A 25,770-nucleotide genomic window follows, 5' to 3' on the forward strand; every position below is an offset into this window, starting at 1 on the left:
CCAATAGCAGCAGCTCAGATATATGTTGTGTTGAATTGTGTCTTCGAATTAGTTTGCTGATACCTCCACGGTTGAAGAGCACAATCTAAACAAGAGCCACAGCGTAGCCAGCCTCGACGCTTTCGATCCATCAGCCTACGGGTATCGCTCTCATAGCGATGGTCAAATTAATCGCAGGGCTCATGGGCTCCTCAGTTGCAACGGGCTCATCAAAAATGGCCTCGACCGACCAAATCCGTCCCTTCTTGGCCATGCTCCGCAATCACGACATTACAGAACTCGACACAGCGCGCGTCTACAACTCGGGCAAGAGCGAAGAAGACCTTGGAGCCATCCCGGAAGCTCAAGCCAATTTCAAGATCGCCACGAAAGCACCCGGCTTCAGTCCTGGTTCATTGAGTGCTGAGAAAGTGATCGCCAATTGCAAAGCATCACTCGCAGCATTACAACAGGATCAAATCGAGCTGTATTACTTCCACGGCCCAGACCGACAGACTCCACTGGAGGAATCGTGCAAAGCGATCAACCAGCTATATCAGGAAGGGAAAATTGCCGAGTTCGGGATATCCAACTTCAACAAGGACGAGGTCGAGGAGATTCACTCTACATGCAGCATGAACGGCTGGCTGGCCCCCACTGTTCATCAAGGCGGCTTCAATCCCTTGTCACGAGCAGCCGAGGAGAAACTCTTCCCAACGTTGAGAAAGTTGAACATGGCCTTCTATGCCTTCAGTCCATTGGCCGGTGGTTACTTCTCGCGAAGTACGGACCAGCTTCGTGAGCCGCCAGCGGGCGGACGGTACGACCAAATGAAGCACTTCAAGAACATGTACGTCAACGATTTGTCGTTGGAGTTGCACGATATGCTGTCAGAGGCTTGTGCGAGGGAAGATGTTACGGTGAAGGCTGCTGCGCTGCGTTATCTTGCGCATCATTCCGCGTTGCGAGATGAGGATGGAATCATATTGGGAGCCAGTAGCCAAGAGCAAATGGAGGAGAACTTGGCAGCGTGTGAGGCTGAGAAGTTGCCGGGAAGTATTGTGTCTGCATTTGAGTTGTTGTGGACGCGGTACAAGGGTCATGGTTACAGTGACATGTATTGTGTATGATCTGTTTGCTGATCGACAGTCATGGACTAATTGCACACCATATTTGTCCTATCCAGACAAGCTTGTTGAGAACGCGGTATGAGTGAAGGTGGTGATGACGAGTAAACGTTCCTGCTTCTTCCAGCTGAATGTGGATCGTCCATGATCACGACGTCGGTGATGCAGAACCCATAGACCTGCGACGTAGTGATAGTGACAATGCTGACCATCGCGTTGGTTAATGACCTCCGCCTTCAGTCACCATAGTCCACCAGCATCTAACGATGCCGCGACTGCACACTCGCATCGCTGGTCCGTTCGTCTTACGGCTCATCAAGATTCCACCACATTGGGCATGGCCATGTCGTGCATGACAGCCGCACTCTCTCGCACCTTCCGCTTCGCTGTTGCAATGTCCTCATCCGTTGGCAAACTGCTCATGCCGGGGCCGGGGCGAAGGCCTTGCTGCGCCAGATACAGCTCCTTGACTCTGTGGGCTGCTGCTAGAGTGCTATTCGCCAGGTCGATAAGAAGTTCGGTGCCCATGAGCTCTGCGGCCACGTTGACGGAAGGAACGTCGCTGGGATTAGATAACTGCATCCGGTTGTCTAAAGCCGGGTACGGGCCATGGTTAGAGTCCATGTTGTAGCTCGCGTCCATGTCATCTCCATGTGGCGTCTGACCTGGGCCGCCACGCTTCGACGGGCCATTCTGCAGGTTGGTCGGATAATGCAGGATCTCACCCGGATTCGAAGGCGCGAGAATCTCTTTGCGCTTCTTCTGCGCTGGTCCAGCTCGACCCTCGTTGTTTTGACTGGGAGACTTCTTCTTCTTGTATGGTCCCGTGCCTGCAGAGAAGGTCAAGTGTTAGCCATCATCGCAGAGCAGGTGAAGTCGATGTGTAGGTGACGTACCGCGCGATCTGTGTTTGTCGGGCTCGATCAAGCCCCAGGAGGTCTGCAGACGCCAGATGGTGCTGACGGCATTCTTGAAGTGGATGCCTTGGGCTTCGAGGGCCTCGACAATCTCCTCGGGGGTCTTGCCTTGGTGGGTGAGTCGGGTGATTTCTGCTTTGCGCGCCTCTTGGGACTTGGTCTTGCTAGGCGTGTCCTGCGACGCGACGGTGCGCTTCCTGTTGGGGTACGTCCTGCCCTTGGTGCTCGCCTGGCGTTTGCGGAGACCCCACGCGACGCGGTACCGACTGATGGTTTTGGCACTGACGGTGAAGCCGGCAGCCCTCAACGTGGCTGCAACCTGCTCGCAACTGGCGCCCTCCTGCGTAAGGCGCTCGATCTCGGCGCGATGCTGGTCGATGCTGGTTTCTTGTGAGCGTGCCGGCATGGTTGACGTATTCGGCCAACGGCCTAACGTTCCAGTCACGTCTGTTTCGCCGCTAGACCTGACCTGAGCGTGTTGTTGTGAGAGAAGGGAGAGGTCTGTGTCGTGAGATGGCCCAACTGCCGATTCCCACGTCGCCACGTCTCCACTCTCCAGGCTTCAGCTTCTCGCCGCACCTTCCCGCTCGTCGCACCTTCCCGCTCGCCGCACCTTCTCTCTCGCCGCACCTTCCCTCTCGCCGCACCTTCCGCCAAACTCCATGTCCTCACGACTCCCGTCATCACCACTCGCTCGCTCTTTGCCTCATGTTCCACGCCAGTCTCCATCTCCAGGTCCACGGGTCAACAAGCTGCACCCATGAGTACTCCACATGGCCATCATGGAGACGAGGAGCGGTAGATACACCTATATATGTAGGAAGAGCACGAGCAGCTCGTGACAGGTAGGCCACGCGCATCTTCCATTCGTCGTCCTTACCATCACCACCAGCACGACCCACCATGTCCATCGATACAGATATGCTCATCATCGGCGCCGGAATGTCCGGCATGGGACTGGCCATCCAGATGATTCGCAAGTACACTCTCAGGACCTTCGAGATCTACGAAAAGGCTGGAGATGTTGGCGGCACCTGGCTGGTGAATACGTGAGTAGAACGTGCACGTTTTCAACCATTTGCTGACCTCTACCTTTGCTTTCAGGTATCCCGGTACGGACATTAGCATGAGCTATCTTCTTTAATCAGTCACATGCTTATCATCCAGGCTGTGGCTGTGATGTTGCCAGTCATTTCTACAGTTACTCCTTCGCCTTGAACCCAGATTGGAGCCAGAAGTTCAGTCTAAGATCCGAGATCCAGGCCTACTTCCGCAACGTTGCTGAACAGTGAGTGAAAGTCGGCCCGGGCGGCAGCCTGAGTGGCCAATGCTGATGCCGCTACATCAGGTACAATCTGATACCACACATCCGCTTCCACACTACTGTAGAGGCAGCTCGCTGGAATGACGCAGAACAGCTGTGGGAAGTCACGGTAAAGGACCAAGGCACGAAAGAGACGTTCTTTCGGCGAGCTCGAATAGTAGTGTCTGCCGTGGGTAGTCTTTCCATCCCGAAGCCATGCGAGATCCCCGCCGCAGACACATTCAAGGGACCACTCTTTCACTCAGCACAATGGGACCACAGCTTCGATTGGAAGGAGAAGGAGGTTGTAGTACTGGGAAATGGCTGCAGCGCGACGCAGTTTGTGCCCGTCATGTCTGAGACCACGAAGAAACTCACACAATTCGCCCGTCAACCGCACTACTTGGCTGAGAGGCCTAACCCAAGGTATGGCCCCGTCTTTAAGGCCATCATGAGATATGTGCCACTGGCAATGCGCCTCTATCGCTTGAAGCTATATGCCGACATGGAGAAGGATTTCGCTGGCTTCCATGTCGAGTCTGGCTCGAAGATACGCGAGAGCTTGAAGAAAGAGAACGAGAGCTACGTCAAGAAACTGGCCCCGGAAAAGTACTGGGACGCCCTCATTCCCAAGCACGAAATCGGCTGTAAGAGGAAGGTAATGGATACAGATTACCTATCCTGTCTGCATCGCGAGAACGTGGAACTGATTCACGACGATCCTGCGGAGAGGATCGTCGAAGACGGCGTACTAACAAAGAGCGGTCGAACAATCAAGGCCGATGCAATCATCCTTGCAACAGGCTTCGAGGTTTTCCGCATGCTCTATCCCATGAAAATCATCGGTGAAGATGGCCTCAGTCTCAACGAGTTTTGGGACTCCAAGCACGATGGAGCAGCACAGGCTTATCTCGGCACATCTGTGCCTGGCTTCAAGAACTTCGCAACAATGATGGGCCCGAACACCGTGACTGGTCATTTGAGCGTGATCTACACTGTCGAATGTCAGATCAATTATGTCCTTAGACTGATCGAGCCGATCCTAAAGACCACAGGCTCCGGACCCTCCCTACTCTCCTCACCTACCATCACCTCCGTGGATGTGAAAGCACCTGCGGCGATGCACGATAGCCAATGGATACAGGAGAAGTTGAAGAAGCTCGTCTGGTCCTCGGGGTGTACCTCCTGGGCGCTCGATCCGAAGACCGGCTTGAACATTGCCATGTACCCACAATACCAATTCGTTTTCTGGTTGCGGAGTGTGTTCATTCCCAGCGAAGACTTCGACTATGAGTATAGAGATGAACGTGGTCTGAACAAGAAGCAAATTGCCATCGGAGGTTGGAAAGTATTGCGGCAATCGATCAGTACTCTGGCTGTGCTCGTACTGGTCGTTGGCGGCTTCGGTGGAGTGGGAAGATCAGGCGGGATTACAACAGCCAGAGACTTGCTCGTAAACGCGTTTCGGCGAGCCCTCGAGCATGGTTGACGAATTGTCAAAGGCTGAATCGACGGACATCCGCAGATCTCAATATAGACCTGCTTGATATGGATATATCTTTCCAATGTCATCGGTGTCGCCGCTTTATTCGGACTTCTTACTAGCGAGCGCTCTGACCTTTGCCTCCACTATCGGCCAGGCTTCAGTTCTCATCGACCAAATCATCCACCAGTTGCCCACGGCATCTCGTCCCTGAATGCCACCTCCATTTCGTACTTTAAAGCCGTTGGAATGGCCTGTTGTCTGGATCACGGACGCTATGCCTACGCCGTTGGCTCTCTGGTCATCAGCCAGTCCCTGGCGCACAACAGCTGGAGAGAAGTCGAAGTCGAGCAGTCTTGCCCGATGCCAGTTAGACCACATCACCATAAGTTGATCATATTTACCGAAAAGCACTGGCCGTTTCTTTGATATTGCACTCTTTGGTGAGGGTCAGTAGTGCCTCAACTTGCTCTGTCGTTCTCTGCTGCAACAGGCTCTCTCGTATCATCAGAGCGGTCTTGCTGAACGGCTGGTCGACCAGCTGCTGGGAAGAAATGCTCAAACACGCCACGAGCGTCGAAAACGTTCTCAAGGCAGTCAGTATCAAAGCTCACGGCGAGAAAAATTGTACATACCCCGAGATAGACAGTTCGAGTGGGAGACAGAGGCAACGCCGATACCGTCAATTGTGACCACCATGCGAACAGCACATCTCCGTCGCTCAGGTAGGGTCCTTCTTTGCTGCCTCTCTCGTGCGCCAATTCGTCTCGCGCTTGCTTCTTGAGTTTCTGTATATACCAATCCGGGACGCTGATCAAGCGGTACTCTTGCTTTGGAAAGCAGACGAATTCAAAGACGGTGTACAGCACAAAGATCATGAACCCAAGCCTGGACATCAACTGATCATGAAGAACATCTTTATGACTAGGTGTCCTGCCCGCAAGCGTATCCACGGGATCTTCTTTGAACCCGATGAGTCGTGGTATGTCCTGCTCACGGCCGGCCAAGACTGCTGTCCAGGCTTTGAAGAGACTTTGGTGAGCGATCACGTCCAGCAAGCAATGAGACCAGCTCATGGTCACTATTGTGGCATCCTTGGAAGACCATATCGACATAGCAATAGGGGGCTTGTCCGAGTACAGGAATCCTTCAATGCTGATCGGGTGATCTGGATGAGCTAGCCCGTGGAAGTTTGCCGGATCCTGATAGATGGCTGGAGGCGACGATGCTCTGGGAAGCTGTGAAGCTAGCGGATGGACTGCGATCCTTTGATCGTGTTGCACGTGGTGATAGAGAACTCCAGGTCTTTTGTCGTCGTAGTGCTGGGGGATATGCCAATCCAGTCTGCCTTGTTCCTACGATGTTCCTGTCAGCAAATGAGGCCATTCAGGTAACGATGGCTCATTTTATTGCTCACATTGAGCCTGATTCGACCTCCCAACTTTCTCCAGTCCCCAATCTCGAGCAGACGCTCAAAGGAATGCTTCAACTTGACTGGATCGAGAACATCGTTAAACCGAGAAATGAAATCCAATAGCAGAGCCTTGTTGTGGAACTGGTCATCGAGGTAGTGCATGGCCACCACCTCATCTCCTGGCACTCTCGCTGGACTTTCAGGCTTTGCTTTCGAAAAGAGACCCATGGTCGACACTTGAGGAGACAGCTCCTTCCTACCGTCTGGAAACGCGGGTAGCGATACAGAAAACTGAACTGAGCGCCTTCGAATGCTTCGATTGAGTCTACAGAGCAGAGCGACATAACCCTCGTCCACTTGATAAGTGGGAAACCAGACGAGCTGAGCGTGATAGCGCAGAATTCCCATCACGGGACATGATGCTTCCGACAAATGCGACTGCCTGCTGAGCGTGCCCGGGCAAAAGTGGTGCGGCCGCGTGCATGGTTCGACTATTAGACAAGCGCGAAGGAGCATGGTCATCGCCTTTGTAATGTTGCCCTACTTGCAGGCTGATGGATTCGACGTAAGCCGTGGCCCGAAGCGGCGGCTGACTGGGTGTTTGCCGTACAACAATGTTTGCAGACAGCTCAAAGTGTCAAACGAAGGACGAAGGAGTCTTGAGAGGGTAAAGACTAGTGCGGTCTAAAGCTTCGGAACACAGGTCGAGAAATCGCACCGGACCCAAGATCCCGGCCATCGAAGTTATCCCAAGCAACAGGCATAATCTGCTGAGAGAAGAACCACTTCCACTTTCGACTAGAGAATGGATAGCGGCAGGGAGACCACACACCAGCTTGGCGGTCATCAGTACTTGCTTGCTTAGCCAGCTTGTTGACTGTCTCACGCGACATAAAGGCTTCGGCAGCCTTGGTCGCGTGTTCGACATTTCTTCGTCCGCCTGTGTGCAGATTCTAGTCCTCGAGCCTTCGTGCCCCGCTCAGCCACTCAGTGACAGTGTCTTCCACGACCCGCGCTTAGTCCTTGTTGATTCTCTTCCATACCTCCTTCTCCGTCTCTGCTAGCTTGTTGCCGGCGAACGTAGCATACGATTTCATCGTGTTCCACACACTACCCGCCGAAAAGTCGTTCGAGCTATCTCCGCCGAGGCCCAAGTTCGGAGCATAGCTACCTCTTCTTTCTTCAGCGTCCAGGCTCGCTCGCTGCGCTGAGCTCATCTCTTGCGCGTTGAGATTCTGATGATAGCCAGGAGGATGAGATCCCACGCTGGTCTGAGTGGGCGCTGGTACGGCGCCAAAGTTGATTGTGGTAGGTCCACCTGCTCTTTCTTGAGGGCTGTAGGTCGAGGTGCTATGTGTAGGTGTGTAGTTCTGCTGTGGGGGTGGTACGCCCATCTGTGCTGGCATCGTGGTCACAGAAGCTGACTCGCCAGCTTTCGGTGGAGGAGGCAGTGGGCTCGCGGTTACAGGCGCCTGGTCGTGTTAGCAATCGCGGTCATGTCAATTAGCTCGCTAAGGCTTCCCTCCGTGGGGGGCCTGAGCGCGACATAGCACGTACCTGTTGTCCGAAAGGGGCAGGCACGGCGCCAGGCTGCGGCGGTGGTGGGGCATAATTGTTCGAAGACTGCGTTGTTCTCGTAGGTGTCCCTTGCGGGCCAGCTTGCGGTGCGTACGGGGTGGGAGCTGGCACTGCTGCAGCGCCGGGTTGCGCTGCGGGGTATGGCGACTGTCCTTGTGTAGTGGTTGCATTGATAGCTGATGGTGGCGCCGTAGCGTCAGACGTCTTGGGTGTCACGCCGTCTGCTTTCTTGGGGGTTATCGGATCGTCGATATGGAGCTTTATGGGAGGCATGATGTGCAGTACACCCGCTGTGGTGGTTCGTCCGTGATTGTGGAGGACGAGCGTTTTGCCAGGTGCTATCGGTTCGTACTGTCGATAACACGTTTGTCGGATGGTAACGTGTGAGTCAGTGTGTTTGCCATGTGTAGGAAGATGGACACGTAAGGTACATGTACAGTTTGATGAGCTTCAGATGTTCCCTTGCTTCGGTTCTGCATGACGTAACGCGCGGGAAACATGAAGCTGCGACAACGTGAAACATGAAGCTGCGACAACGTGAAACTTGAGAGAAACGATCGATACCAACTGAAAGAACTCTATACGCCTTTAGTAGAGCAACCAATTGTAATACAGGGAAGAGTGTTGCCCAGGCCGGAATAAAGGTACATCTGCCCACGCTCGACTGGAGCCGTGTCACAGTATCATGCCGCTCCTTGCCTAAACGACTCTTCATGCCAACGCTCCGCACTGCATGCATTCGCTGTCCGATGTCCGCAATCTTCTGTCTCGGCATGCGGACTGACCCAAGGTCATGTCTTTTTTGCCATGTGAGGTCTGGCCTTGTCGGGTATTGGGGCGATCCGTTTATTTGAACTTCTTGCCGAACATGATGACCTGGAGCTGATCGTAGATCGAGAGCACACCAGCACCGGCGACACCACGGAGAATGTTGGCACCAGCACCCTTGAAGAGCGACTTGACACCCTCCTTGGCGATAATCTGTTGAGCGGCATCGAAGGAAGACTTGTACTTGACGGCCTGAGAATGACGGGGTCAGTGTGGGGCACTTCAGGACAATCTGGTTTGAATTTACTCACCTCACCAGAAGTCATCATCATGCGACGACGGACAGTGTCGAGTGGGTAGGAAGCGATACCGGCACCAGTGGTGACAGTCCAACCGAGGAGGAAAGAGGCCAGGAAGTTACCCTCGAGGTTGCCGACAAGGACGACTGGCTTGAGCGAGTCGTACATACCGAAGTAGAGACCACGGTAAACGACGATACCAGCAACGGAGGGACCGAAGCCACGGTAGAGACCCATGACACCGTCGGAAGCGAGAGTCTTCTTGTAGACGTCGACCAGACCGTTGAACTGACGATCACCACCGGACTTGGCGTTCTTTGCGTCGTTGGCAAGACGGGTACGGGCGTAGTCGAGAGAGTAGACGAAGAGAAGGGAAGTGGCACCAGCCATCTAGATAACGGGTCAGTTCCTGGGCATCGAATGTGATTGAGGCCATGACTTACACCTCCAGAGGCCAAGTTACCAGCCATCCACCACCAGTAACCATCACGCTCCTTCTTGTAGCCGAACATCGACTTAAAGGTGTCGCGGAAAGCGAAGTTGAGCGCCTGGGTTGGGAAGTAACGGATAACGTTGGCAGTGTTGCCACGCCACAGCGCGACAATACCCTCGTCTGCAGAGGTACGGCGGAAGCAGTCCATGATACCATCGTACTTGCGGTCGAGACGGCCAGTCTTCAACATCTCATCCTGTAGAAATTGCGAGTCAGCTCTGCGGGTGGGCATGGCGGACCACGTATAGATAGCCGTGCTGAATGCGTGCTAGTGAGCATTTTGCAAGCGGTTGGGCGCGACGTACCTGGTTTTGGATGAGAAGCTTGACACGCTCAATTGGAGCGGCGGCTGTCTTCGAGACGGCGGCAGAGACACCACCCACTGTAGTTATGCTGTTAGCTCGTAGCCATGTTTCCAACTATATCCACGCTCTTATCTCCAGTTTCCGCGGAGCTTCGTTCATCGTCCTGTTGACCTTCTTCATCGTCGCCAGGAAGTGGAAGGGGGTTACGTACTCAAGAAGTCGACGACGAAGCCGGGCATGCCCATCTGTGTGTGTTGTGAGCTACTCGATCGTGATAGGGGATCGCGCCGAGCCTCCTCGGAAGTGCGCCAGGTGTTGTTCGGCGAGCTCAATGCCATCGCAGCGCCTCAGTCGACACCTGGCGACTCGAGCGCTCATGGCAGTAGTCTTGACTTACGAAGGTCTTGGCCGCTGGACGTTGGATGACATGTTAGCTGCTGCTGTCTTCAATGCGTAGAAAACTTTTCGGCGGCTCAACGTACCCTGATCGGCATCTCCCTTGGCCATTGCGGCGGTATTGGTATCACGGAATTAGCGGGAGAAGGTAATGAAGGTAGAGTGGAGTTGGTGTCGATGTCCGAGATGGAATCTGGTGGTGGAGAGAAGAAAGAGGTCCTGAGAAAACGCAGTTGGAGAGTAAGGGATTTTCCAGCCAGCTCTTGCCGAAACGTCCGTGCACGTAGCCGCCGCGTTCACCCGATCCATTTCCACTCAACAGCTTGCCACGCCTGCTTCTGGGCACCGTTCAATCGTCCTTTGACGCGCGCTCTACTAGAACAGCCGGGCATTCACCTCACACGCGATCAATACGGATGTGGCGATACAATACGATACCGCCATGGTCTCGTCGTCCATGTCAGCTACCTCCACACACTGAGGGCCACCGGACCATCGCTTCTCAAGTCGTCTACTACAAGCACGCGCCTCGCGTTAAAGCACTTCACTTTGCTATCTAGCTCGCTAAAGATTGTCTGTCCAGCTTCACGAATCGAATGACTCCTGTTCTCGGATCACAATTGACGTAATCGAACTTCGCTTCTCCTTCTTTGAATATCCAAACCTCATGCCAGGTCATCAGTTTACGATCATCCCCAAACCGCTTCGCGTGAGCCATCATTCCATTGAAAATGGCTAGATGAGAAGGATGCCGTGATGACCATCGCTCGAGGTCTCTCCAGTTCTTGTGAAACCCGGCGCCGCAAGTCTCTCTTATTGGTTGACCGTCTTTGTCGAGGTTTTGGAGGAAGCGAATACCAATCGTCCCCGTCTCTTCGGGATGGTCCCACAGGAACCTCATTCCATCCATGAGCTTGACTTCTAGATCGCCCTCGTATGCGATGCGCTCTTCATCGGCACACTTTTCCCACCATTGCCCACTTCTGATGTGGCACATGTTCTCGTAATTGGCTCCAGTCAGCCTCTCCCCGAGACCGACGGGCACAGGCGATGGTACTGGTAGGTCTTTCGGCGTTTCAAACAAATCATGCGCTGACGCTGGAATGCGATCTCGTCCGGCGCCCCAGTAAGCTGTGGACTCGTGTGACGGCTGGACGGTGTTGGGCAACTGCGCCAGACCGGGTTGGTGGTCTAGTCTAGCATAGTTTGTCTCGAGTCTGTCAATGGGCGCCACGAAGCGCTCGATCCACAGCCCGATGTCGTGTCTGTCGTCCCCCATGCTGCTCCATATGCTCAGGAGGTTGAGCCTTTGTAGAGCAGCCTCAAATCCCTTTGCATCGAGCCAGTAAGCCACCCAACATTTGCTGCCTTTCACATCAAAGCCATTCGTGACTCTGAACGTGTCTATCACTGGATGTTTAAGATCCGCTTCTTCTAGAATGCTATCGATTGTTGCCTCTGCATTCAATCGTGCCACTTCATTGCCACGATGAGATTGTACGCCAATGTACAGCGTGCACACAGTAGTAACAGAGCCAGGGAACTTCAAGCACCATCGTGGCACGGGAGGCTTGTGGCCTTTCGGCTTCTTCAACGGAAACGTGCGTGGTCCTTCGTCTGCAGTGGGCGCCATGGCGAATGTGTGTTGTTGTGCAAGGCAGACAGACCTGGCAAGTCGAGATCGAAGAGCGAGTGCGTTGCGAAGCTCCGATGTCGATATCAGGCGGCTGAGACGAAGAACTCCTCGATGCATCTTCGAGCCAGAGTTGTCTTTCTGTCACTGCCCGTCATCGAGAGCTTTCGGGTAGCCTGGCTCGACATCAGTGAGGAGCTCTCCCCGCCAGACCGGACCGCAACCTGCTGAGAAGATAGAGCGCCCTCACGGGTGCAGAAGCGATGGCTTTTGCTGCATCGGAGAAAGAGCGTTACATAATAAGAAGTGCTCTTTAGCGAAGAGAGCAGCGAGTAGTCTGAGGTATATACTTCCGGTCGCCACGATGACTTCCGTTGTTGACTTGGATGTGTCACGACCTGCGATGAAGTGTAACACTGCTACGAACTCTGCTGTATGCATCAGGGTGCAGTACAACCGCTCGCCTCCTTTCGCTCCCCTTTTGGCCGACACGATCAAGCACACGTGTTCAGGCACATTGGCTACGGTGCTGATGGACCGCAAATATTTGCGATCTGATGTTGTCTCGTGTTAGGTAAATAGTCATGACTGCAGACAGAGGAACACCCTGTAGTCGACCGGTGGAACAAAAGGTGATGCGCTGCCACACACTGGTGCCGTGACCCACATCGCGCTTGCTCGGCATGTGTGCTTGCCAAGTTCAGACTTTGCAAAGCCATCGCTAACACAATTGACCTAACACACGAGTGCAATCAGTACACGCAGCAGCTGCCAGATTTGTCGAAGCTTCGAGTCCACCACCTCGCTATCATCATGGGCATCAAAGTGTGTGTGGCCAATGAAGCCGACATGGACAGACTTTTTGAGATCACATCACTAGCTTTTGAACGCAACGAGCCTGTCTGGGATGCCATGTACCCGTCACACTGGACTGCTGAAGGGCGCAAGCACGGAGCAGAACGACTACGTGACGTCCAGAAATCCGATCCCCACGCCACGTTCCTGAAAGCAGTGGACGATGAGACTGGTGAAATCGCAGGCATGGCGAAGTGGCTCATCTTTCAATCTGCCTTCCCAGACTCAATTACGCTCGACGCAAAGTACTGGCCGACCGAAGCGGACTACAAGTATTACCAAGACATGGTTCCCATCTTCTTGTCACGACGCAACGAAGCCTTGAAACGAACCAACGGCAATCTAGTCTCGTTAGATCTATTGACCGTTGACCCAGTCCATCAGAATAAGGGCGTAGGGCAAGCTCTGGTTGAATGGGGAACTGCCAAGGCAGACTCATTAGATCTGGAGGCTGTGGTAGAGAGCAGGTACGTATCGACGCATAGAGCACGCGGCCGGGCCTTCCACCATATCACTACGAGAGCACTGCCTTCAAACATCACTAACATCATTCAGTGTTTTTGGAAAAAGGCTGTACGAGAAGAACGGCTTCGTTTTCAAAGAGCAGGTCGAAGTTGCCGTGCCCGGCGAAATTGATCGAGCTCCAGGTGCCTTCGCTTGGTTGGAGCGTCCAAAGAGGTCTTCAAAATCATCCGTGTGGGCGTGACCAGTCTCTGTGATCCGCCACAGGACTGGCTCGATAGAAATAGATCGTTCACATAGCGCACCGAGGTAGGAATGGGTGCTGCACATCTATAATTCGATCCTGACCTGGTCCGAACCATTAACGTTCACCACACACATATCGGTGGAGTTGGGCGGCCTCTTGCAGCCTTTCGGGCAGGCATGATCCGAATTGAATTGCCATGCAAAGTAGGCGTCCGTCTCATTGTTCAGGACACCCTCATAAGTCTAGTGCTTGTCGCTATTGTATCGCTGCGCTCGAAGATTTCACGTGTCCTGAGTGGTATTTGTGGCCAGCCGTGACCAATCAACGTCGGTATACTCGTGCCAAAGACACACTCACGCAAGCCGGCCCAGCGTAAAGCAGCAGCGCACATCGGACAAGGCTCCGCAGTCGTGTACAGACTGAGGTCGCTGAAGGCCCCCAAAGCCTGTGCTCCCGTAAGATTCCATCGCCCATGAGAATCAGTGAGCATGGCGGAATAGTTTTGAATGGCGGCGATTTCGCCGTGTAGAGTAGGATTGCCTGTCATGATGTTGTTTGCCCCAATGCAGACCAAGTCTCCCAGCTCATCGTGTCGTGTATGGTTCACAATGACAGTGCCGAATGCAGCAAATGGACATGGTGTTGCTAACAGAGTGTCCAATGCCCCCAGCGCATATCGCATCCAATGTTCCCGAGTCTCCCGCGAAAGCCAGTCCTTCTCATGGTTGGAGGCAGTATAAGTACCGCTTGGTTGATGGATATCCTGCCCAGAGGTCGAATTGGACAAGCCCAAGAGAAGACCTGCGGTAAAGCGCAAGCGCAGGGCAAGCATTGTCGCGATTCGCGTGATGTTGTCGTTGACTACTGTAACCTTGAACAGACTCTCTCGGCAAAAGTCTGCGCTTTCCAACGCTAGACGCCAAGCAACATGGCTGCAGTGCCGAGGCGTGTCGCCACCGCGCACTGTCACACATGCAAGTTGATGCAATTGCAACTGCCTCTTGCCTGCACGTTTACCTCATCCCCCTGCCGTGACAGGTAACCATCTGTTCGTCTCGGAGGAACCCCTTCTCAGCAGAATAATCTGCCGAACACATGATGGGTGCTGCCGGTGCTCAAGGTCTCAGAGCTTTGCGCGCCGGGAAGGGAGAAGGAGCACGAGGACAACAGCAGTTCTGCATGTGAAAGCCGAAGTCGCGTGGTCCGAGCAGGGCTCTTTTCACGAACTTGTTGTCTTGCTTTGACACGACACTATCGGCCTCGTCGAATGCGCAATGCAAGCCGTCTAATCCTGTTGATTGCCACATACGAGAATGGCTCCAGCCCCTGCTCGAAACCATGGAATGCTCTCTGTGTTGTTCGCCGTGGTCGACATCGTGCACACTTGGATTGAGGTCAGTCGCATGACGAGGTAAAAGAGCGTGACCGTATGCTTACCATCAAATAGCGGTCATACAACTTCCTCACCGCAAAGTCTGGAGAAGATCAACTCATTGACAGTTTACTGAACGCCCCTGACTATGGCGAATGGTGGAATGCTGCAGTCGCGCTGGACAAACGTCCGGAGAACTACAATTGGCGCATCAATCCGATAGACGACCTTTACGATTACAGACATCTAGACGAGAGACGGAAAGAGCTTCATCGGTTACGCTGCGAGGATAAGCCTATAGCGGTGGCCAACTACCTTCGGCATGGGCTGCTGAGGAACCTTTTCAATATTACCAGATTTCCATTGTACGCGAAGACGTACGCTGGAACCAAGGAAAATATTGAGGCCTATGTTGAGGAAAGCGTCGAGGCAATCAAGTACATCGCCGACTCACCTCCTGCATCACACACTGGCGAAGGCCGTTTGACCGCTCAAGAGAAGCTCGATGTGCTGCATGAGTCCAACAGAACCTTTGGAAGTACAGCATTACTGCTTCAAGGTGGTTCTATATTTGGGTTCTGTCACCTTGGAGTGGTGAAAGCGCTCCTGGAGCACAAAATCTGTCCTAGGGTCATTGTCGGCACGGCCACTGGTGCGTTGATGGCCTCGCTTATTGGCATCCACACCGTCGAAGAATTGCCAGCATTCTTGTCTGGAGATAGCATTGACCTGAGTGCCTTCGCCAAATCCTCCATGAAGGCACAAGAGGAAATGGAGGAGAAGCTAAGTGTCCGCGAGACTGCCCCATCGACGACGAAGTTCCACAACTGGTATCACACTCTTGAGCGACGTGCATGGCGGCTGATCGAGCAAGGCTTCTTGCTGGATCCAGAGGTTCTTTCCGAGTGCGTCAGGGCAAATGTCGGTGACTTGACCTTTGAAGAAGCATACCGAAAGTCGGGCTGTGTTCTCAACATCATCATCTCGTCTCCCAGCGAAGAAATCCCGAACCTTATGAATTATCTGACAGCACCAAACTACCTCGTCCGATCGGCTGCGTTAGCATCGCACGTCACCAACATGGCCCGCAGTAGAGAACCGTCCATCAAGCTGATGTACAAAGACGGCAGTGGTACAGTGAAGACTTTGAACGTTCGTTCGCACAACACAAAATCTGGCAAGCCGCGCCGACCTCCGTCTGCCAACGATCGTAAGACGCCGCTCACGAGACTGAAGCAACAGTTCAATATCGACCACTTCATCATCTCACAAGCTCGGCCATATGTGGCACCATTTGTGAAGCCATCACTGCCGTATATTCGGCAGCAGAGGTCATGGTTCAAGGCGTTCTCGCATGGGCCGAGCAACTTTCTGCCTTTCGACGCTGCAGACGTTGTCAAGCACATAATGCTGCTCGCCGATATCATCGGTGTGCTGCCTGACAGTTTGCGCCGCATTCTGAGCGACGAGACTGTCAAAGGCGATTCACTAACAGTTGTTCCCGAGGTACGGCTCAGAGACTGGAAACGATTGCTCAAGAATCCCACCAAAGATGAGATCGACTTTTGGATCATGCGAGGAGAGCGATCCGTCTGGCCTTCACTCTGTGCGCTGAAAGTGCGCTGTCTCATAGAGATAGCTCTCTATCGAGAATACGAAAAGGTTCGGCGGCGACGTTCCTACGATGCTGTACCACCCGTCCAGGGCCGTCTACAGGCAGCGTTGACACCTTCAGCTCCACGAGCGCCTTCCCTGATGCTGAACAGTAGTCCTTGGCCGGGACAGTGGGAGCATGAGGACTCAGATGATGCATTACAGTCCTGGGCATAGTTTTTACAACCCCTGTATCTACGCTAACCCCTTCCGGCTATCCATGTCCATCTCAGAAGGTGTTGCTACCTTCAATCTCACTATCAAGAATGGGCCAAGCTCACACCTGAGGACATAAAACGTATATGCAAGAGTATGCGAGAACGCTGCGAGGCAGTAATAGCCAACAATGGAGGACACACCAGGTGGTGAGCTACGCCAAGCAGTGGATACATCCTTCCTAATGAGGAAAGGTAAAAGAACAGGGGTTGTAAAAACTATGCCCAGGACTGTAGATGGCCGCAGGCGGAGGACACCCAAAGCTGCTGAAGAACCTGGGGTGAATCATGTTGGTTAGCTGTGCCACGATGCGATGAAACTCTTGTCAGAGCACGGCCTCAATGTTGGACACTTGCTGTGTGCTGTTCTGTAAGCTGCGGGAGCAGATAATACGTGTGACTAGGTACCTCAAATGTATGCATGCACTTTCACAGAACACGTGAGGACCGCGCTAATGACGCGTGCAAGGATGAGCGCGATTGAGTTCGTGCTGCAAGCATCTGGTCCCGCCCAAACGTGGTCCCGTGTCGCCTCCGAGTTGTTGTCTCCCAAAGTAGGGAGTCCTCCTCCCCTTGTTACAGACTGTGAAGTACATATCGCGCATTGTGGACGATGGCGAGATGGAGGGCAGGCAGATTCCGGCAAGAGATGATGGGAGGATCATTATACACTTCGTGCGAAGGCCCCCAATCCGCCAATTCGCCGCGACGCTGACCTCACCCACACGCGCAGGACTATGATTGCTTTTACGCCTCAGTCTTTGAGGCCAAGCGACCGGAACTGAAGAGCTTGCCCTTCGCGGTGCAGCAGAAGCAGGTATGACGGAAGGGCGACATCTCGCGACGCACATCATAATTCGCTGTAGATCATCGTCACTTGCAACTACGAAGCCCGCCGACGAGGACTACACAAACTACAGCTCATTCGCGAGGCGAAGCGAGTATGCCCAGACGTTGTCATCGAGCTTGGAGAGGACATCAGCAGCTTTCGAGATGCTAGCAAAGAGCTGTACAACTTCATCAAGGCCTTTTCGTGGAACAACAAGATTGAGAGGTTGGGGTTTGACGAGATATGGATGGATACCACCGACATCGTGGACTACAACATCTCCATGCTGAACAAGAACGACCTGAACAACTCGTTCTTTCAGATTTCAAAAGACGACCCAACTGCTGGATTTGCATTTGATGCTAACGCGATAGCTGGTCATCCTTATCCCGCCGACTATGCTGCTGAATCACTCGGTGGAGCTGTGGATGATTTGACCTTGCGGCTACGGCTAGGAAGCCACCTGGCCTTGCACATACGGCATCAGTTGGAACAGCAGAAAGGGTATACTTCAACAGTCGGCATTGCGACTACGAAACTGCTCTCAAAGTTAGCCGGGAACCTCAACAAGCCCAAGGGCCAGACGACTCTGATGCCGCCCCTGCAGAGCAACATCACCAGTTTCATGGACGATCATGAGATTGGTGAAGTCCCCGGCATTGGCTACAAGATGGCGCAGAGACTACGTGACTTCTACAATAAAAGCAACAATCAGGAGGCTGGTGTCAATTCTTTGAACGATGGTATGAAGGGAAAGATCAGCGTTGCGACTATTCGAAACCATCGTGATGTCACCCCGGAAATGTTGGAGAAACTGTTTCCTGGACCAGGATGGCCTCACGGAATTGGCCACAAGATCTGGTGTCTTCTCCATGGCGTTGATGACAGCCAAGTAAGCGCGGCTAGACCAGTGCCGAAGCAGATCAGCCTTGAAGACAGCTACATACGCCTCGACAACATCGCCGACTTACTCAGAGCAATGACCGCACTCGCTCGCAGCTTGATCACTCGCATGCGCATCGACCTGCTTGCAAGCACAGACGCTTTCGAAGCAGCTGATCACTCCCCGGAAGACGATGAGCAGGGAATCGACGAGGTGAAGCAGGCTCCTGCTACAGCCCACAAGAGATGGTTGGCACATCCCAAAACCTTACGTTTGACAGTAAGACCGCGACTTCCTCTGCAACCAGACGGCACCCGTACGCGCTCCTTCAAACGCAATTCCCATTCGATGCCTCTACCCAATTTCATATTCAACCTCAACGACAGTATAGACGCACTAGCCGAAAAGCTCGTAAGAGAAGTCTTGACAGGAATGTTCAAGAAACTCCAACCCGAACCAGCAGGCTGGAACCTAAGCCTGGTCAATCTTGGTGTCACGAACATGGCAGAAGCAGCGGGTAACAGCAAGACAGCGAAGGGTAGGGACATCTCCAACATGTTCAGACGACAGGAAGATGTCTTGAAGGACTTCAGAGTCACAGATACCAGTCCGCCACCGCCTTCCGTCGCAGCTGCAACGCCTCAGCACCGCCCCAAGAAGCGGGTGCGCTTTGATGACACGCCTACGATCATGCACATTGCGGCTTTCGAGGACAATTTGCTGGTCAGGAAGGCGGCAAGATTTACAAAGGAGGAAGCAAAGGAGCAAGAGGTCACGTTCGCAGTACAAGAGGTCAAGGAACCCCAGACTGCGATGATACAGGACGAGGCGGAGCCGGAAAAAGAAGGAGGAGGAGGAGGAGGAGGAGGAGGAGGAGGAGAAGAAGAAGATATTAATGGATGGATTTATGAGAACGGCGAAGATGAATTATTCACTGAGGTATGCCGCGACTGCGGCCTGACACTGCCAGAGTTCGAGATGATTGTGCATAGACGGCTACACCAGCGAACAGGTGGGTCTGAAGATAATCTTGTACCTGACTGAGAGAGTCTATGCCATTATGTTTCTCGACCCATTCGTCAAGATGCGGGATACATTTCTCTGTTTGCCTTGATCCTCATCGTCTTGGCTATTTTACAGGCAGTCGTGGCAAGGTCCACCATCACGTCCCGATCGACGTCCTCATGCTGTATCCATATTGTCATCGTCCTTCTTGTCCTCCGGCCGCTTCGCTTGAGTGCCTGCACTGCCCGATGCCGAACCGCTAGGCTCGCCGCTCCCATCCAGCAGAGGCTGGCTCTCACTCGATTCGCCCTCCTTGCCCTCGGGCACACTCTCCAGATTTGTCTTGCCCTCGGCCTCCTCTCGTTGCTTCTTCTCGCGCTCTTGCCGCTCCTTCTCTTCCTCCATCGACATTCGCAGCACGAGCGCAAGCTCTGGGTCCAGGTTGGGGTCAACACCAAACTCAAAGTCACCTCCTACGCCTCCGCCTTCACCACCTGCTCCTCCACCATTCGGTACTGCGCCGCCGCCTTCACCTGCTAGGATAGGTGATGCCACGATGGTGTCTGAGAGGAGGTTTGGTCCAGGTGGGATGATCTCGAGGTGTGAGCCCTCGTTCGATTTGACGGCCTCGTTGAACGCGCGGAGCTTATCGAGACTCTCTTCGGTGAGGTCGCCGAACGCGATCATGTCGATGCTGGTGTTGTTCTTCTTCATCCGCTTAGCCAGTTTGGCGAGTGTCGCGGTGGAGTCTGCGATGGGAGAGCAGGTAAACACGATGATGCGCTGTCGCTGAGACTTGTTCTGTCTGTGCTTGAGAGCTAGCTAGATGGGTGTATTAGCAAGATGTGCGGGCCTCTGCCATGGATTGAGTCGGTCCCTACCGATGCGATCATGATGCCTGTGTAGAGATGCGACTCGCCCTTGACCTTGGTCCGATGCAGTCCGTCTAATATCTTGCCCGGATTTGTTGTGAGGGTTGTCAGGACTTCTGGGCCGCTACCGCCCATGCTCATGAGACCGACGGAGGACTCGGGGTTGGCCTGTGTCTTGGAGTGGAAGATGAGGTTGACAGCGTCGACTTGGGCCTCCCAGCGCGAAGGAACGTAGTCGCCATTTCTGCTGCTTTCGCTGTTGTCGACGCTGTGAGGAATCGGTCAGCCATGTGGATAAATTCGATGCAGATGACGGTGGCCATACACGATCATCGTCGCCTCGAGCACCATCTTGGCGGTGTTGCTGGTCAACGGTCGGAGGAGGCTGGTTGAGGAGGGTTGGCTGTGTGGGAGGTTGCGAGTGTGAGATGGAGATGGTGTTGCTGGAGTCCAAACGGTGGTGGTGGTGGTGGTGGTAGTGGCAGCGGTAGGCCCGCGGTGGTGAGCTCAAGGCAATCGAGCTGCGAAGCGGACTTGGTGCCGATGCGCGCGTCACAAGGGAAAGCTCGCAGCTGCATGTGGGCATTCAAACACTCGCCAAACAACACAACCTTCACCTCCCCTACGCCTCCGCCTACGCCTGCTCACTCGACGCGAAACAACATTACACTGAACCGTTCCAACGACTCATACTAGACAAGCATAGTATCACGTTCTGCAGGCGACTGGTGAGCATAGCACAGCGCAGCCACCGACAACAACAACAACAACAACAACAACAACAACAACAACAACAACACCAACACCAACACCAACACCAACAACACCAACACGATCCACGACCCACGACCCACGACCCACCACCCACGACAACGCCGACCACGACTCGAACACAGCAACCGCGAGAAGAACTGGCAAGATGTCGAGCACACCGCAGAGAAGTCCTGCGAAGCGGGGGCCGGGCATCACGCAGAGGGAGAAACAGGCGTTGGTGGACGACCTGCAGCTGGAGAGTGAGTTGTCTTGTTGTTGCACCAGCACACATGCCGCCTTCTGACGCGTCCAGTCACCGAGAGAGCGCGTAAGCTACGAGCGCAGTACGCATTGCAGGCACAAGGCTTGCGAACACGACTCGAAATGCGCGTCAACCGCATCCCACAGGCTCTGCGCAAGCGGAACATCCAAGACTTGGTCGATGAGCACACTGCCAAGGCGAACCCACTCCCTCCACCACCAATGCCTGTTGCAGCCAAAGTGCAAGTAGCAAAGGCAGCGACCAAGGCGCCGGCTCCCAGTAAACAGCCGTCGAAGAGGAAAAGGTATGATGCACAAACCATGTGTTGGGCTGCCAAGCTGACAGCTCCTTAGCGACGACATCTCCACTGGCGACGACAAGGAGAATCTGCCAGCACCAGCGACGGAAGATCTTGCCAACCCCAAGAAACGTACCAAGCTAGGCGCTGTGGTCGCCAACTCGAAAGCGACCCGAACAGCTTCCCGCAAGGCAGGACCTGCGCCTGCTGGTGTATTGTCTCCAAAGTCGCACAACTCCCGGACATATCCACAATCACCACTGAAGCCATCAACGCTATCGTCGGCACAGTCGGCAGCGCCTCCCACGAAGGCCTCGACCCGCGCTCCCAGCCGCCAGACGGGTAAGCGTACTGTCGCTACCGCCGAGGCAGATGGAAGGACGAGCGGCGCGAGTGACTCCAGCGCTGGTACGACGATAGTAACGAAGCCTGGAACCAGAAAAGCGCCCCTGCCGAAGAGAGCGGCAAAGCCCGCCACGGCGAGCAGGAAGCCGGCGTTGGCGAAGCAAGATACCGCACCTCCTCCTGCAGCGGCGGCGGGAAGGACGCTGAGGAAGAGAAATTGATGGGTCCTGACCAGATTGAGCTCGTAAATACGCCCTTGAGCGCCTTCAACCTTCCGTATTCGTCCTGCAGATGCCAAAAAAATGATGGCGATTCCGATGTTCTGGAAGCACCCTTTCAAAGCCAGTGGCTTGAACTCTCCTCTGAACCCTATCACTTTGATCGCCCACAGCGCCTCTTATGCTTCTATGCGCGTCGTGCTAAAACTGCAAGGACTCGGTTTCTTCCATGGGGTTTGCCACGGTCAAACAATGAAAGGCAGCGACTTGCGAGACAACCATCGGCCTCGGCAACTGGTGCGACAGCACATCAACATTATTTCCCCTGGACAGTGTGTGCAGACGCTGGTTCCGTACCACCACCGACATCCACCTTGAACGCTGTTCGTACTCGCAACCATGGAAGCTCCATTCTAGTCTTCCTGTCCCTTGCACGCACTCAAAGTCTACCCTGGATCCGCATAGAAAGTAGCTTATATCCCCACTGCCCGGATGATCGAAGGCAACGCATTCCAGAAGCACTGAGCTGGTGCGCAATGCGTTCACCAGCTTGCCGTTGTCCAGACGCGAACCGTCGACCGCTTTAGCTGATGTTGTTGAGAACGAACAACAGTGCAGGCGACAGGAAAGGAATAGCATAGTACCGGGCAGGGCCTGGAGAGTACAGTCGAGAGTTGTCGAGGACACTATCACAATGCCTGACAAGAAGCTGGAACCGAAGCAGTCTGGTTTTCTTGGCATGTTCAAACGCAGAGACTCCGGACTCAACTCAACACATGTCCCAAGCAATGGCAAGAAGGAGCAAAGCACCACACCGTCGCCTCGGCGTGCGTACAAACCTCGATATGCTGAAAGGGACATGATACTCTCGATGCCAGTTGAACAGCGGCCCGATCTAGTAGCCAAGGCCAACGAAGTAAGGTTGCAAGGTGTCTGTTCTGACATTGGTTTCAGCACAGCAGCCTCGCTGCACAGTGGGTCTAGAAACTCTAGAATAGGTTCTCGGAGCTGGTCCTCCAGGCACATGCCAACTCACCCCAACTTACATCTGAAGCTATATGGAGGCGCGAGTGCCCATGCAGCAGGGTCAAGCGTCAGCTCATTGCACAATAATGTGCTGCACGGCTCGGGCATGAACCGGATGGCATCCTCTCCAGCGTCAATGCGAGACAAGAACACACATGCTAGTCATGCTGAGCTGTCGAGCAGAGCTTTGGAGCAGTATCGACCCAGCCCACGGTCGTATCATTCTGTTCCAGCGATGTCGCAATTAGACACCACATCGATCGAGGCCGTCAACCAGGCATATGCTGAGCTAGGGATTTCAGGGGCAGACTTCGAGCTAGAAAGAGCTTTGCGGATGTCAGGTATGGACTACGATCTCAGCGACGTAGCGCACGTAGGCCAACGATCAATGGCAACACATGGCACAATGCACCAGCGACCTCCTTACTTTGGACACAATGATACTCTGCCCAACCTCAAGGGCGGCAAGGGCAAGGGCAAGCAAGCTACTCGGTCTTTGACGGGCGTGCCGCCGAGCATAGCAGGAAGCAGCGACTACGGTGACGCTTCTGAGAAGGATGATCTTGATGACCCAGAGTCGTACATCCTTCGGACAAGCGCAAGCCAAACGTCTGCACTCATAGCAGCTCACGAACACCCTACGCATGATCTTGAATCGAGTAGCTCTTCCTTCGCAGAGTCATACGGAAATAGAGTCGCCAACGACTTCTGGTCTCGCAACAGTTCTGAAAGAACCACATCCACCAGTACGCTCATGACTTCACACTCCGAGACATCGGTAGTCAGACCAGCCACAGCGGAGAGCCATACACCTGATGTGCTTGGGCCAGGATGAAAATTGGGCGGCATCGAGTCACTACAGACTACCGACACGCCAAAGGGTACCAACGAGGAGGGCAAAGACAATGGCGTCGAATCGGACCACAATGATGAGACGCCAGATCCAATATCCGGACAGGTCGCGGAATCGAGAGACGACGTCACTCACAAGCTCCAGCAGCTGCCAGGCGCGTGGTAATGATATTATGAGGTGATCACTTTCTGGGCTGTTTGCTGGCATGGCGCTGGGAATGTGCGTGCATACATGTAGCATTGGTGCTCGCTGCCGGATAGCGGGCGACTTTTCGAATGTATACTACGTCGTCGAAGACTGTCTATCTGACTCTCAATGCCCACATCTACTGACCTGTTGTTTCAATCTTCGCTTGGGTGCCGGTGATTCATCGTGCAACGATGCCATGACATGCATACGCTGGAAAGCTTGAGCTAGCAAGCTCATTTATATATCGTGCTGGCCTATCTTGCCCGAGATCTTCCAATGCTTCATCCTCCACACTTCCGTCAACAACAGCATCCATCACTACACACAGCGCTAAGTACTGTCTCTCACCCATTTGAACGGCCCATTCTCTCCATCTCTGTAAACATGGACTACTCCTCCAAGCCCAAATCCATCACCCCGCGCATCATTGTCCACGGCGGGGCAGGCAACATCACGAGAGAGAACATGCCCCAAAAGTCCTACGAGGCCTACGAGCACACCCTACTCTCCATTCTCTCCCACGCTAACCGTGCCCTGCTTCTACCCGGCGCCACAGCGCTTGACATCGCAACGTACGCCGTCTCCCTCCTCGAACTCAATCCGCTCTTTAACGCTGGCCGCGGAGCAGTCTACACGACAGCCGGGACCCACGAACTTGAAGCTTCCGTCATGGTATCGAATGGATATCGCAAGAGAGGTGTCGGCGTCATGAAAGTACGGAGGACGAAACATCCCATCAAGCTGGCGAGGGAGATGTTGATTAGAGGAGAGCGCGAGGATGGAGGTGGAGCGTTGGGGCACTGTCAGTTGGAGGGGGGGACCGTTGAGAGACTGGGGAGAGAATGGGGGGCTCCAGGAAGCTCGGCCGAGTTGGTTTTGGACGAGAAGGAGGTGGGATGAACATCGAAGAGGACTGGGGTTAGATCATGGAGATGAGACTTTTGAGAAAGACAAGAGGAGGGCTGATGAGAGGGCAGGATGTGGCAGTGAGGGCAACGCAGAGGGAGAAGAGCTGGAGAACGAGGGGGAGGAGGAAGACTATGTCAGCATTGCGGATTCGCAGTGGGACGGGAAGGAGTATCTACCTCAAGGAACCGTTGGAGCCGTGGTGTTGGACAGCACGGGCACACTCTGCGTAGCTACATCTACAGGTGGGCTCACCAACAAGCTGCCCGGCAGGATAGGTGACACGCCAACCCTCGGCGCGGGTTTCTGGGCGGAGAGATGGTTCGAGGCAGTGACGCAGTCTTCAGCTCCATCAATGTCAACACCATCGTACGTTCTCTCAAGTTGTCTCCCGAGCTTGTTCGGCTACCAGAGAGTACTATACACTCAAGTCCAAGAAGAGCCCCAAGTCCGCGCAGTGGCCATGTCAGGAACAGGCAACGGCGACAGCTTCCTTCGCATGAATGCCGTTCGAGCAGCCGCAGCAATAGCACGCTACGCTTCAGGTCGCAGCTCTTCAAGTCGCAGTAGCAAGAGTAGTGTGTCTCTACAGCAAGCAGTCACAGCCGTTGCCGGTCCCGAGGGACAACTCCAACGCTCAGCAGAGGACCGCTGGCACAAGACTGGAGAAGGCGAAGGCGGTATCATCGGCATAGAAGTCGTCGATGGTAAGGGCAAGATTGTCTACGACTTCAACTGTGGCGGCATGTTTCACGCCTGGGTGGATGATGATGGGAAAGAAAGGTTCGAGCTCTTTCAGACCGGTCCAAGACCGCCGCCGTACGCGTGAAAG

At 54.1% G+C, this 25,770-nt stretch overlaps 14 protein-coding genes across 14 annotated transcripts; 7 read left to right on the plus strand and 7 right to left on the minus strand.

The window, feature by feature from the left end:
• Positions 1-158: 158 nt before the first annotated feature.
• Positions 159-1,109, plus strand: CLAFUR5_00978 (Oxidoreductase sirO; the record flags this gene model as incomplete). Its single annotated transcript, XM_047900126.1, has 1 exon — positions 159-1,109. One exon carries the CDS (start codon positions 159-161, stop codon positions 1,107-1,109), a length of 951 nt encoding a protein of 316 aa, XP_047756106.1.
• Positions 1,110-1,421: 312 nt separating this feature from the next.
• On the minus strand, positions 1,422-2,429 carry CLAFUR5_00979 (uncharacterized protein; the record flags this gene model as incomplete). Its single annotated transcript, XM_047900127.1, has 2 exons — positions 1,422-1,936; positions 2,003-2,429. 2 exons carry the CDS (start codon positions 2,427-2,429, stop codon positions 1,422-1,424), a joined length of 942 nt encoding a protein of 313 aa, XP_047756107.1.
• Positions 2,430-2,926: 497 nt separating this feature from the next.
• On the plus strand, positions 2,927-4,815 carry CLAFUR5_00980 (Baeyer-Villiger monooxygenase; the record flags this gene model as incomplete). Its single annotated transcript, XM_047900128.1, has 4 exons — positions 2,927-3,072; positions 3,128-3,135; positions 3,191-3,311; positions 3,372-4,815. The coding sequence occupies 4 exons, from the start codon at positions 2,927-2,929 to the stop codon at positions 4,813-4,815; spliced, it is 1,719 nt and encodes a 572-aa protein (XP_047755388.1).
• A 455-nt stretch (positions 4,816-5,270) lies between these two features.
• Positions 5,271-6,745, minus strand: CLAFUR5_00981 (Acetyltransferase adrJ; the record flags this gene model as incomplete). The annotated part of the gene is made up of 3 exons (XM_047900129.1): positions 5,271-5,396; positions 5,445-6,164; positions 6,227-6,745. 3 exons carry the CDS (start codon positions 6,743-6,745, stop codon positions 5,271-5,273), a joined length of 1,365 nt encoding a protein of 454 aa, XP_047755386.1.
• Positions 6,746-7,239: 494 nt separating this feature from the next.
• On the minus strand, positions 7,240-8,074 carry CLAFUR5_00982 (uncharacterized protein; the record flags this gene model as incomplete). Its single annotated transcript, XM_047900130.1, has 2 exons — positions 7,240-7,695; positions 7,781-8,074. The coding sequence occupies 2 exons, from the start codon at positions 8,072-8,074 to the stop codon at positions 7,240-7,242; spliced, it is 750 nt and encodes a 249-aa protein (XP_047755385.1).
• Positions 8,075-8,647: 573 nt separating this feature from the next.
• On the minus strand, positions 8,648-10,173 carry CLAFUR5_00983 (ADP/ATP translocase; the record flags this gene model as incomplete). The annotated part of the gene is made up of 7 exons (XM_047900131.1): positions 8,648-8,821; positions 8,881-9,258; positions 9,312-9,557; positions 9,667-9,743; positions 9,878-9,911; positions 10,064-10,077; positions 10,149-10,173. 7 exons carry the CDS (start codon positions 10,171-10,173, stop codon positions 8,648-8,650), a joined length of 948 nt encoding a protein of 315 aa, XP_047755384.1.
• Positions 10,174-10,618: 445 nt separating this feature from the next.
• Positions 10,619-11,815, minus strand: CLAFUR5_00984 (Phenylacetaldoxime dehydratase; the record flags this gene model as incomplete). The annotated part of the gene is made up of 1 exon (XM_047900132.1): positions 10,619-11,815. The coding sequence occupies one exon, from the start codon at positions 11,813-11,815 to the stop codon at positions 10,619-10,621; it is 1,197 nt and encodes a 398-aa protein (XP_047755175.1).
• A 693-nt stretch (positions 11,816-12,508) lies between these two features.
• On the plus strand, positions 12,509-13,256 carry CLAFUR5_00985 (uncharacterized protein; the record flags this gene model as incomplete). Its single annotated transcript, XM_047900133.1, has 2 exons — positions 12,509-13,017; positions 13,106-13,256. The coding sequence occupies 2 exons, from the start codon at positions 12,509-12,511 to the stop codon at positions 13,254-13,256; spliced, it is 660 nt and encodes a 219-aa protein (XP_047755174.1).
• An 86-nt stretch (positions 13,257-13,342) lies between these two features.
• Positions 13,343-14,091, minus strand: CLAFUR5_00986 (uncharacterized protein; the record flags this gene model as incomplete). Its single annotated transcript, XM_047900134.1, has 3 exons — positions 13,343-13,474; positions 13,516-13,709; positions 13,782-14,091. 3 exons carry the CDS (start codon positions 14,089-14,091, stop codon positions 13,343-13,345), a joined length of 636 nt encoding a protein of 211 aa, XP_047755396.1.
• A 481-nt stretch (positions 14,092-14,572) lies between these two features.
• On the plus strand, positions 14,573-19,325 carry CLAFUR5_00987 (Triacylglycerol lipase ptl1; the record flags this gene model as incomplete). Its single annotated transcript, XM_047900135.1, has 7 exons — positions 14,573-14,653; positions 14,707-16,248; positions 16,904-16,914; positions 16,969-17,053; positions 17,233-17,316; positions 17,366-18,994; positions 19,224-19,325. The coding sequence occupies 7 exons, from the start codon at positions 14,573-14,575 to the stop codon at positions 19,323-19,325; spliced, it is 3,534 nt and encodes a 1,177-aa protein (XP_047755172.1).
• A 68-nt stretch (positions 19,326-19,393) lies between these two features.
• On the minus strand, positions 19,394-20,439 carry CLAFUR5_00988 (26S proteasome non-ATPase regulatory subunit 4; the record flags this gene model as incomplete). The annotated part of the gene is made up of 3 exons (XM_047900136.1): positions 19,394-20,038; positions 20,098-20,356; positions 20,414-20,439. 3 exons carry the CDS (start codon positions 20,437-20,439, stop codon positions 19,394-19,396), a joined length of 930 nt encoding a protein of 309 aa, XP_047755179.1.
• A 568-nt stretch (positions 20,440-21,007) lies between these two features.
• On the plus strand, positions 21,008-21,967 carry CLAFUR5_00989 (uncharacterized protein; the record flags this gene model as incomplete). The annotated part of the gene is made up of 3 exons (XM_047900137.1): positions 21,008-21,101; positions 21,155-21,407; positions 21,457-21,967. 3 exons carry the CDS (start codon positions 21,008-21,010, stop codon positions 21,965-21,967), a joined length of 858 nt encoding a protein of 285 aa, XP_047755178.1.
• Positions 21,968-22,658: 691 nt separating this feature from the next.
• On the plus strand, positions 22,659-23,825 carry CLAFUR5_00990 (uncharacterized protein; the record flags this gene model as incomplete). The annotated part of the gene is made up of 1 exon (XM_047900138.1): positions 22,659-23,825. The coding sequence occupies one exon, from the start codon at positions 22,659-22,661 to the stop codon at positions 23,823-23,825; it is 1,167 nt and encodes a 388-aa protein (XP_047756349.1).
• A 591-nt stretch (positions 23,826-24,416) lies between these two features.
• Positions 24,417-25,767, plus strand: CLAFUR5_00991 (Putative isoaspartyl peptidase/L-asparaginase; the record flags this gene model as incomplete). The annotated part of the gene is made up of 3 exons (XM_047900139.1): positions 24,417-24,854; positions 24,889-25,167; positions 25,201-25,767. The coding sequence occupies 3 exons, from the start codon at positions 24,417-24,419 to the stop codon at positions 25,765-25,767; spliced, it is 1,284 nt and encodes a 427-aa protein (XP_047756350.1).
• Between the last annotated feature and the right edge of the window lie 3 nt (positions 25,768-25,770).

This window comes from Fulvia fulva, chromosome 1, assembly GCF_020509005.1.
Source record: "Fulvia fulva chromosome 1, complete sequence".
Lineage (NCBI taxonomy): Eukaryota > Fungi > Ascomycota > Dothideomycetes > Mycosphaerellales > Mycosphaerellaceae > Fulvia > Fulvia fulva.